This window comes from Etheostoma cragini, chromosome 24 (assembly GCF_013103735.1).
Source record: "Etheostoma cragini isolate CJK2018 chromosome 24, CSU_Ecrag_1.0, whole genome shotgun sequence".
NCBI classification, from domain to species: domain Eukaryota; kingdom Metazoa; phylum Chordata; class Actinopteri; order Perciformes; family Percidae; genus Etheostoma; species Etheostoma cragini.
In genome coordinates this window covers 323,743-335,229 of record NC_048430.1, presented here as the reverse complement: position 1 = coordinate 335,229, position 11,487 = coordinate 323,743, and the positions used below count along the sequence as shown (strand labels likewise).

At 43.8% G+C, this 11,487-nt stretch overlaps 1 protein-coding gene across 1 annotated transcript; it reads left to right on the top strand.

Moving 5' to 3' along the window:
- Nucleotides 1-2,346: 2,346 nt before the first annotated feature.
- dusp27 (dual specificity phosphatase 27) lies at nucleotides 2,347-7,290 on the top strand. Its single transcript, XM_034864306.1, has 3 exons — nucleotides 2,347-2,595; nucleotides 2,997-3,214; nucleotides 4,157-7,290. Exons 1-3 carry the CDS (start codon nucleotides 2,408-2,410, stop codon nucleotides 6,937-6,939), a joined length of 3,189 nt encoding a protein of 1,062 aa, XP_034720197.1. The 5' UTR covers nucleotides 2,347-2,407; the 3' UTR covers nucleotides 6,940-7,290.
- Nucleotides 7,291-11,487: the final 4,197 nt, after the last annotated feature.

Below are 11,487 nucleotides of genomic sequence, written 5' to 3'. Positions count from 1 at the left end.
CATGTTAGTTAGCAGTAATTAGACTGTGCCTATGTTAATGTTAACTAGCATGTTAGTTAGCAGTAATTAGACTGTGCCAATGTTAATGTTGTCAATGGGATGCTAACAGCAGGTGATGGCTTCGTAGCATTAAAATGGCGCCATGGGAGCTACGCTTAGAGAGGAGAGGCTGACCCCCCTTGGGAAAAATGTGGTCTACATCCTTCGCGTGTAGGCTACCTCTGGGATTGCTCCAGTGCTGCAGGAGATTCCTGAGGATTGCGCACATGCATTTCGTTTTCTTTGTGTAGGCGCTCTAACCTTCGGCTGATTTCCGAGGACTCTGGTTCCCTGGTCCTCAGATCTCTGCAGGGTAAATCCAGACCACTTGCTAGACTATCTGTCCAATCTGAGTTTTCTCTCGCATGATTTTCAAGGCTCACAGAATGATGCTAATTTAATCAATGATTTGAACTGAAGTATCAAATCAGTAGGGCTTCTTTTCATTGTAGATTAATTTTTGGATTATTTTCTGGATTAATTAATTTGGTGTTTGAGTGTCTAAAAAGTCAGAAAGTGTGGATCCGGGTTTCCCAAAAGCCAAAGACGACGTCCTCAAATGTCTCGTTTTGGGATAAAACTCAAAGATATTCAGCTTCCTGTCCCAGAGGAGAGGTCCTGCTGCACAGCTTCATGTTCTGGTCCTGTTTTATAGAGCCTCACTGTCTCAAAATCTAATTCAAAGACTTTAATTTCACTTTGTTTTTGTGTCTTTATCGCTCTAAATGAAGCGGGTTAAATCACTCGTACGAGGCTTTGTGTGAGAAAATGTGCATGCAGGCGAGGGGAAGCATTCATGATTTCTGAGTCCACATTCAACGACTCTCTAATTTGGTCAAGCACTCTTCAATTACAGCGAATCCACTTCACATTCCCGTCGGCTCATTACCGCGCGGAGGCGTTCTCAGAGGAGCGGCAGTCGGGCTGATTGAGTTTATTAGCTCGTACGACACATCTCAGAGCAGCTGCGTTACTCCAGCGGCAGCTTTAATGGACGATGCATGTTTCATCTGCAGGGACGACGCTGATGCTTTAATGAGCATTGTGTCATCGTGTGCAGCTCTGCAGCATTCAGAGAGATCAGGAACGTTTTAAAATGCACTCCTATTACATTATTTACTGTGATTGTTTTAATTTTAAGTCTGGTTGAGGGCAGGGAATGTCTGTTTTTTTTAGCAACACATTGGATTTTTGTTGTTTGTCTTTATTTTGATTTGTTTTTACATTTTAGTACAGTCATATTTACGTATTATACTTTCATTCTGGTTGGTATAATGATGGTGATGCTTAATTTGGCTATGAATTGAATGGTTGTATGTGCAGTTTGTCCTGTAGGATAACAGTGAGAGTGCAGCACGTAATGAACAGCCACATTAGTATGACTCGTTCATGCATATGTATTCATGCATAGGAACAGAGCAACATGTGTGAAATAGCTCGGTGCATGGTTGCTGTGAATGAGTTTTGATCTCACTGTGAATTTCCAGTTTTCTGAGCAGATTTATGAGGGATTTTTCATTAAAAAAACACAAAAGTGAAGCTCTAAAGCTGCTTAAAAAAGTGGTGAGATCTGCTGCTGATCTCAAAGCTACTTATTGGACCTTTAGTTATTATATTCTTCTTGTCTATCAACATGTTTGAGGATTTGCAAGTGAATATTAAGTCTTCTAGGTCTCCGTGTTGACTATTTAATCACACAGAGCTTTCTTCCGGATTTTTCTCAGGTCAAAACGTGACACAAGTTAAATTTTTGTGCTTGCGACCCCTAACAACTGTGTGACAACAGCGATTGTGTGTGAGAGGGGTCAAAATAATGTCTTGGTCTCAACTTGTGACTGTAAATAGCCTCTTCTGCAAAATGTTTTTCCTACATTTGTCCCTAAAACACCGTCAAAGTGGTGATCTCGAAGCGATGTGGCTGCTTGAATACAACATTTATGACTTAAATGTCAGAGAAAATTCAGGTTTGTTTCTCTTATATTTGCCACTTTAATCTCAGAAAACATAAATGTTTCTTTGTAAATTTATCACTTTAATCTTAGAGAATATACAAGTTTTTCTTGTTGTATATTTACAACTTTAAATGTCCAGTACATGTACATGAATATTACCCCCTTTCCCAGCTCTGTAATAAACTTGTTTCTTCTACAATGGCTCTAATAAACTGCTTTACAAGTGTACAATACTTGGAACGTCAGGGCTGGTTTGAGCGTGCGGACATTCAGCCAACAATCAATTGAGCACCTGTTTCTTATTGTATTTCTGATGCCATTGCAACACATACATTCTTCACCCTTGATCTTGTTCATGTCTTCCTTCCTCAGAGCTGCCGCCTCGCGGCGTGCGGGCCGAGTCCGTCTCAGAGTCCATGCTGGAATCCGCGGAGCAGCTGATGGTGGAAGACCTCTACAACCGGGTGAAGGACATGATAGACGACCGCAGCCCCTACAACACCCCGTGTGTGCTGGACATCCAGAGGGCCATGGTGCAGGACCGGATGGAGGCTGCCAGCAACCCCGTGGACGAGGTGTGGCCCAACATCTTCATAGCCGAGAAGTGAGTCCAGCAGATGGTCACAGGAAGCCTTATAACAACGTAATGTCCACTTACTGGCCTGTTCTGCAGCTTTCAGCCATCCGTGGATGAAGTTTGCGCACTTATTTTGCTCAATCTAAAGGTTGGAGACAATGTTTTTGGGTTGAAAGCTTCAAAACAAGTTAGGTGGACCTTGTCTGATGTGTGCATGCTCAAAAATGAACATCCATGCTTGGTTTTCACATTTGATTTCTTATAATATCCTTTTTATGCGGGAAGAACATCAACAAGAACCAAAGCAACAGGGTCTCAACATTTTTTGATTGTAATTTAATTCTGTGAAGTTGTGTTTTATTCATTCATTATTAAGTCTTGATGTGCAAATCAAATCTAATAAGACAGGACTGGATTGTTTTTTTCAGATCCGTTGCGGTCAACAAGGCTCGTCTGAAGCGAATGGGCATCACCCACATCCTCAACGCGGCCCACGGCACGGGGGTGTACACGAGCGAGACTTTCTACGCCGGCATGAACATCCAGTACATGGGCATCGAGGTGGACGACTTCCCCGACGTCGACATCTCGCTGCACTTCAGGCCCACCGCCGAGTTCTTGGACGACGCTCTGCTGACACACAAGGGTGAGACGTGACAAAAAGACAGGATTATACAGTCTTCCATCAGGATGCCATATTTGGAAAAAGTTCTTTCTTTGTTGGACATCTTATATCGGAGTCTTTCCATGTGTAGTACAGTATGTTCCCCAACTCTATGAGCCATTGCTGAAAGGGGGGGCTGGTCTCTGATTGCCACTGTTGCAAAATAATGCACCTGGCAACCAAGGTGCATAGGGACGTGACACATATTACTTCTACTAAGAAATGCCTCCAGATTTCAGGATGAAATAAAGAAGACTGTTGACTTTTGTCGTCATCGCTGTGGAGTTTTCTGCGTTGCAATTCACAAGGGTTTCATTGATTTATTTATTTAAGAAAGCACATTTCTTAAAAGAGATCCCCAACAGATAACCCGGAAGGTCTTGACAGCATCAGTGTTTCTGAGAAGTGTTTTCAGGAGCACACAGAGAACATCTGTGACTCCTTGAAGAGGATCATGTCACAGTGTTGATTGTCTCTTAATCATGGCAGCTGTAGCTCATTCAGCAAGACGTTGTTTCCCTGATGAATTTTTGACTTTTACAGAGGATATTTAATTAATTCCTAGACGCATGCATTGATTTATGATCAAAGTTAGATCTAATATGTTTTCAACTTCAGTTGAGAGTTTTGCTTTTCACAATAAGAGTCTGAATAAATCCGTATTTAAGCCTATTTTAGTGTACTTTCTATTTTAGTTTAGTTTCTTTGAAATTAGCAAATGAGGACAATAAATCTCACACAGCTACAAAAAGGGCGAGATTTAATTAAAATATATTGGCATGTATAAGTTATGTTTATGCTAAAGTTCGTTGTAATAAGCAGACTTATGACTGACTTCTTCGTGCTAAATATCTGCGTATATGTTAATTTAAAAATCAAATATAAATTGGTCCGGTTATAATCAACAGTTTTGTCTTCTTGCAGGAAAGGTTTTGGTGGTCTCCATGATGGGCGTCAGCCGCGCCGCTGTCCTGGTGGCGTCCTACCTGATGATCTTCCAGCACATGACCATAATGGAGGCGCTGACGTCCATGAGGAAGAAGCGCGCCATCAACCCCAACGAAGGCTTCCTGAAGCAGTTGAGAAATCTCAACGAGACCCTGATGGAGGAGCGCGACGATGACGACGAAACGCTCAGCCAGTGCTCCGTCATCGATGCACGCGCACGCGCTCGCATCTTCGGTGAGAACGAGTGTGACGAGGATGAGGATACCGATAAAGAGGAAGAGCAGAGTATGATCGAGGTGAAAGCGCACTCCATCATGATGGAGGAGGAGGAGGATGGAGAGAGCGTGATGAGCAGCGTAGCCTCCTCCGCGGCAGCTGCAGCGCTCCGGAGCGGATTGACAAGAGCTCAGAATGGGCAGGACAGCCAGGTGCCGGGCTGCATTCAGGAAGAGATTTTACTACCTGAGCAAAAGGGCGGAGAGGACAGCGATGATGATGACGGCCTTGACAGCATGATCCGGGAGTGGCAGAAGAAGAACGAGAAATACCAGAACGACGACTGGTGGGAGGCGCAGCTCAACAGCGATGGAGATGATGAGGAATCTCTTGCAGAGGGCCAAGCAAAGCAGACGAAAGAACGTGTAGACGCCGACGTTGAGAGTGTCACAAGCGAGGACGTACGAGCTGTGAAAGAGCGGTTGAAGCGTCGCATTAGACGTCCACAGTCCGACGCAGTGTCCACCTCCAGCTGCACGAGTTACTCCGATCTTTGGAAGCAGCGGCTGAGGGAAATCGAGGAACAAGCCGCCGCTCGCTACCACAAGAAGGAGGATGACGAAGGCAGCGAGAGCACCCCAACCGAAGGCGGGAAGAAGAAGATTGATGACGAGGTGGAGAGCATCCTCTCCGACACCAGCTCCATGTACAACTTCTGCCAGAAGAACAAGGAGAAGATGACGGCTCTGGAGCGCTGGCGCGTCAAGAGGATCCACTTTGGCTGGAACAAGAAAGACCGAGAGGACGGCGAGAAGAGTTCAGTGGGAGATGGAGACAAAGGGGACGGCGAGGGAGAAGCAAAGACGCCATCCTTCCAAGATGTCAACCTGACTGCGTACCAGGCGTGGAAGCTGAGGCAGCAGAAGCGCCTTGGTGAGGAGAACACGGATGAGATCTTGGAGATGAGTCGCGGTGAGGACTCGGCGACGGTCAAACGGAGGCAAAGACGCGAGGAGATCCTGGAGCGCTCAAAGAAGAACTTAGAAGAGAGTCAGTCCATATGTGGTTGGGAGAACGAGAGCTGCATCAGTGGCGCTACGATCCCTCTCTCCGCCTTCTGGGCTGGCGCCGGCGTCACGGGCCCGCCAAGTGTCACCAATGATGACAACATGTCCATGCTGAGCGGTAGGTCGTCTGTTATATCCTCAGTGTCTCAGGCTCGCAGCTTGAGATCAGCACAGTGTGTGAATCCCATGACGCTGGTTCCTCCGATCCTCCCAGTTCCTCCTGTGCAGGGCCCCGGAGGTGAACCCATGGTCAATCTGGCCAGCATTCAGAACTGGATCGCTAATGTCGTCTCTGAAACCATCAAGCAGAAGCAGAGCGAGATGAGCCTGCCTCCTCCGTCACGCGCTGGATCGGAGCTTAGCTTTGGCGGTGCGACGAGCCTGGTGTCAGGCCGAGGCCTGGACGATGACAAAGCGTCCTTGTTGAGCGGTGCTTCCTATTCCAGTGCTCTGTCACAGGGGCGAGGCAGGGCAGCGTCAGTCCTCTCAGCAACTGGGTCGAACAGCGCCTCTGGTCTCGCTGGAAGAAGCTCTGCTCTGGGATCCACGCTCGGCTCCTCTCTGGGCTCCAAGAAAAACAAGATCACCACCACCAGCGTGCCTCTGTTCAGCCTCTTCCAGGACCAGGTGGACATGGGGAAACTGGACGCCATGGACAAGGAGATGAAGTCTGAGATGAGGGGCAAGATGGCCTCCTACGAGAAGAAGAAGATCCTGGAGGACAACAAGCGCAGCACGCTCTACAAGAAAAAGAAACCAAAGGAGGACGAAGATGAGGAGGAGGAGGAGGAGAGAAAGCAGAAGGAGGAGGAGTTTCTTGAGGAAGCAAAGAAAAAGCCAAAACCTGCGAGGACTTTCGGCCTCTCTGGGTGCCTGAATCTCAACCCTGCGCTGGAGAAAGACAAGAACACCAGCATCGATGACTGGCTGACCAGCGTCCGGCCTCCCCCGAGGAAGCCGGCCTCTGCAGCCGACGTCGTCCCACCGGAGGATCCCTACGATGACCTTGATGCCTCAGCTTCCGAATTTGACTTCTCGAGCCGCAGGGCGTCCTATGCTGTCAACGACGAAGAGGAGGAAACTTATGGCGTCGCCTCCAGATACAGGTCCAGGTTACATGAGGATGTGTCGAGTGCCAACAGGTGCAACGGTTTCTCGCAGTCCGACAGCTACAGCCAGACGGGGCGGGCGTACGCCGAGAGCGACGAGGGGACGGAGAGCCACCACGACCTCAACACAAAGAGGAAGTTTGCCCACCGCTCGAGATATGAAAACAGCGAGACGGAGGTGAGGAGGAGTAGGAGGGTGGAAGCCAGCAACGAGGAGAAGGACGACGACGACGACATCGCCACCTTCATCGCCCAGACCAGGCAGAGGGCGAGAGCTCGGGCTGCAGCCGAGGCCGAAGACGACGAGGTGCTCACGGCTTGGAGGGTGCAGCAGGAAGCCAGATCACAGAGCAGAGGTGACCCTTAGAGGAATCTACTGATGCAGTTTTAGAAAATAAGAGTCAAGTCTGCTAGCTCAAACTCATCGTGGACTTTAAATCCGAAGAATTTAGGTTAAAACATTCATGTTATCTTGCAAATCCTAAAATCTATTGAAAACAAGTGCACTACTGTTCTGGAGAAAATTAGCATTTTTGCTTTCTCATCATGCATTTAAACTTTATAAGGATGAATATTTAGAGCCTTGTTACTTATAAAACTAGTTAAATCCAAAATGAAGGTTTTGGTTGCACACATGTTGAATATAAAACTGATATTTTCGTTGAAGATGATGTGAAAAACAAAGCAAATCCTGTTTGTATCGTAATGTTATTTTAATATTGCAATAAATGTTTTGACAAAGGATGACCCGGGATTTTTATACATTACATTTATTAGGATCCACATAAACAACTCACCGTGATAATACTAAATCACAGCAAAAACACTCGAAATAATAAATGAATAAATCAAATTTCACAACAATTTAGGATGTTATCTACATTAGATTGTGTAGATGAGCACACATGCTGCTCATTGAGAAACATTTATATATTTGTCATTGTTTTCTGCAGCAAATGAAGGTTATTTAGAGGTATTCTTACTTTTTAATAAATTATAAAATATTTCTACATTATACAAAAGGCCTCGGTAAGGAAGACCATTTTATATTTGTGTCCTTTTTGGACAATTTCTTTCTTTCCTTTTTTCTTCTTTCTTTCTTTCTTGCCTTTGTTTACTTTCTTGCCTTCTTTCTTTCTTTCTCGCCTTTGTTTTTACTTTTTTGCTTGCCTTCTTTCTTTTCTTTCTTTCTTTCATTTGTTTTTACTTTCTTGCTTGCCTTCTTTCTTTCTTTCTTTTTTGTCTTCTTGCCTTCTTACTTTCTTGCCTTTCTTTCTTGCCTTCATTCTTTCTTTCTTGCCTTTCTTCTTTCTTTCTTGCTTGCCTTCTTTCTTTCTTTCTTGCCTTTGTTTTTTCTTTCTTTCTTGCCTTCTTCATTCTATCTTGCCTTTGTTTTTAGTTTCTTTATTGCCTTTCTTTCTTTCTTGCCTTTGTTTTTTCTTTCTTTCTTGCCTTCGTTTTTTCTTTCTTTCTTGCCTTCTTTCTTTCTTTCTTGCCTTTGTTTTTTCTTTCTTTCTTTCTTTCTTTCTTTCTTTCTTTTGTTGGTTTTTACTTTCTTTCCTTCTTTCTTTCTTTCTTGCCTTCTTTCTTTCTTTCTTTCTTTCTTTTGTTGGTTTTTACTTTCTTGCCTTCTTTCTTTCTTGCTTGCCTTCTTTCTTTCTTGCTTCCCTTCTTTCTTTCTTTCTTGCCTTTGTTTTTACTTTCTTGCTTGCCTTCTTTTTTTGTTTCTTGCCTTTTTCTTTCTTTCTTTCTTTCTTTCCTTTTTTCTTAAGAAAACAGGTGGATTATTACCCTGAAAGATGACTCCTAATTCTGTTAACTTGGTTAATATGAAAGATATTATTAGTATTAGTATTACTCAACATGCTCGTGACTCTGCGTGACGCTGAACTCAGATCTACGAGCTGTAATAATAATAATAAATAATAATAATAATAAACTCTAGAGCACCACCTACAGGTCTTTGGGGGAAGTGCTTTTAATATCTTTGGAGAGATTTAAGGTGATTGACTGATATTTATTGACCAAAAACGAACACTATCAAAGCTCTTTATCATTTAGAAGATGAATCAAATAACCGAAGGATGAAGGATTTTTGTAAACTTCTTCTTTTCCTTTTGTATTTCTACCCAGAAAGTTGGTTAATTTGAGCAGAATGTAGCTGTGTGCTGCAGTAAAGATGGGAAGAAACACGTGAGACTGTAACTCATTACAGATTATTGGGAAGCTTTACATGCCACAGTCGGATAAATCACTGGGAATGTTGATCTTTTTTACTTTTTATATATCTGTACATTTGCTAAAATTCAAAGGCACGACTTTCATTTGCAACTGAGTACTTAACATTGTGATGTTGGTGCTTTTACTTTGAATAAGCATTTCTTCCACCAGTAGCCTACAATGTGACATGTTTGCATGGTGGTTGTTTTAAGAAGTAAAGCAGCAAGAGAGAGATCATACCTTAAAGATTAAAGTATTACAATACTTTAATACGTGGCCTCCGGGTCACCAGATTGTGAAATGACGTGTTTCTGCCATTCAGCGTTAATGAAATCCTTTGTGAGTGCGAATGCTTTCATAACGAGTGCTGTGGGCCAAATGCAGGTTTATTTCTCTCATTCTGGTTCCTCAAACTGAGCAGCTGGTTGTCCCTCCTGTCCTGCGCCATGGCGACTTGGTGGACGTCTGCAGACGGTCTGGACCTGGAGGAGACCTCAATGGGGTCTTGGCTCATCCAGACAGTCGGCCTGTTTGGAGATATTCTGTCTTTGGAGGACACGAGTCTGTCTGAAGACAACGGTGAGGAGGACAATGCTGACGGGACTGCTTCGGGGGAGGTGGTGGGTGCTCAACAAGCAGGAGACACAAGGGTAGAAGATGAAGTGGTGATGGAGGAGGACGAAGAGGAGGAGGGGAAGGGTGGAGGAGAGCAACAGGGTGAAGACTGGACAGATACAAGAGAGAGAAAAGAGGAGGATTTTCAACGAGGAGAAAAAGGGAAAGAAGACGATAAAGGTGCCAAAGATGGTGGAAATGTTGAAGTAGAGAAAGAAAAGCAGGTTGAAGTAAGAGAAGAGGAGGATGAAGGGGCAGAAAAGGTAAAGAAGGAAGTGGGGAAAGAAAAAGAGATATGTGAAGGAGGTGCAGAGCAAGATGTTAAGACTGAGAAGACGGAAGAAGAGGTTTGTGAGAGAGAAAACGAAGAAGAAACGGCAGAAATTACCGAGAAAGGAAAGGAGGATGAGAAAAGGGAGGAAAATGTAGAGAAGCAAGAAGAAAAGATAGATGAAAGAGGGGAAGAGGAGGTGTTAGAAAAAGAGGCAGAGGACGCGCAAGAAGAGGCAAAGATAGAAAAAGAAAAGGTGGAGAAAGAAGATGAAGCACATACTCAAAGAGAGGAAGAAAGAAGGAAGGAGGAGGTAGAGGAGGAAGTAGATAAAGAGACAGAAAGACAGGATGAAGAAAAGGAGAGAGTAGAAGAAAATGAGCTTATAAAAGATGGAGAAGAGAAAGAAATGAAGGAAGAAGAGGTAGAAAAAAGAAAAGAACAAGACAGGGAGATAAAGGAAGAAGAGGAGGATGCAGAAGATGGAGGGAAAGAGTTGAAGATTCAGAAAGAAAAAGAAGAGAAGAAGGTTTTAGAGGAGGGAAGAGAGGATGACCGAGCACAGAAAAAAGAGATAGAGGATAAAATTAAACTAAGGGATATAAAGGAAGGACATGAGAATGAGGAAGCAAAAGATGGAGAGAAAGAGTTGGTTGTAAAGGATGGAAAAAGAGCAGAAAAAGAGAGGGATACTCATGATGAAGACAAGGTTGAAGAAGAGAAGGAGGAAGAGATGGAGGAAAAAGTAAAGGAGGTTATGAAGCGGGGAAGAGAGGATGACCGAGCAGAGAAGGAGAAGAAAGAAGAGGTAGAGGATGAAAGAAAAGAACAAGACAGCATGACAGAGATACAAGCACATGGACAAGATGATGAAAAAGAAGAAGAGATGGGGGATACAGGAGAAAAGGAGGTGAAGAAAGAAGAGGAGATGGAGAAAGAAAAAGGACAACAACAGATTGTTGGAAAAGAAAACAAGAAAGAGGAAAATGGAGATAGAGAAGAAGAGGAAGTAGAAAAAGAACAACTGATTGTTGGAAAAGAGATGGAGGGGAAAGGAGAGGCAGAGAAAGAAGAAAGGGTTCATAGAGAAGAAGAGATGGAAGAAAAAGAAGAGAAAGAGGGAAAAGGAGTGATGGAGGCAGAGAAAGAAGAGAAGGTTAATGGAGAAGAAGAAGAGATGGAAGAAGAAGAAGAACAGATCGTTGGAAAAGAGATGGAAGGAAAAGGAGCAATGGAGGGAGAGATAAAAGAAAAGGTTGATGGAAAAGAAGAAGAGATGGAAGAAGAAGGTGAAAAACAGCTTGATGGAAAAGAGATGGAAGGAAAAGGAGAGGCAGAGAAAGAAGAAAAGGTTAATGGACAAGAAGAAGAGATGGAAGAAGAAGAACAGATTGTTGGAAAAGAGATGGAAGGAAAAGGAGAGGCAGCAAAAGAAGAAAAGGTTGATAGAAAAGAAGAAGAGATAGAAAAAGAAGAAGAGATGGAAGAAGAAGAACAACATATTGTTGGAAAAGAGATTGAGGGAAAAGGAGACGCAGCAAAAGAAGAAAAGGTTGATGGAAAAGAAGAAGAGATAGAAGAAGAAGAAGAAGGGATAGAAGAAGAAGAAGGACAACAACAGCTTGATGGAAAAGAGATGGGAGGAAAAGCAGAAGCAGCAAAAGAAGAAAAGGTTAATAGAGAAGAAGAAGAGATGGAAGAAGAGATGGAAGAAGAAGAAGAGATGGAAGAAGAAGGTGAAAAACAGATTGTTGGAAAAGAGATGGAGGGGAAAGGAGAGGCAGCAAAAGAAGAAAAGGTTGATAGAAA

Coding starts and splice junctions, on each gene's coding strand:
- dusp27 (XM_034864306.1), top strand. CDS start 2,408: ATGCTGGAATCCGCGGAGCAGCTGATGGTGGAAGACCTCTACAACCGG. Junction 2,596..2,996: donor AACATCTTCATAGCCGAGAA/GTGAGTCCAGCA, acceptor TGTTTTTTTCAG/ATCCGTTGCGGTCAACAAGG. Junction 3,215..4,156: donor CGCTCTGCTGACACACAAGG/GTGAGACGTGAC, acceptor GTCTTCTTGCAG/GAAAGGTTTTGGTGGTCTCC.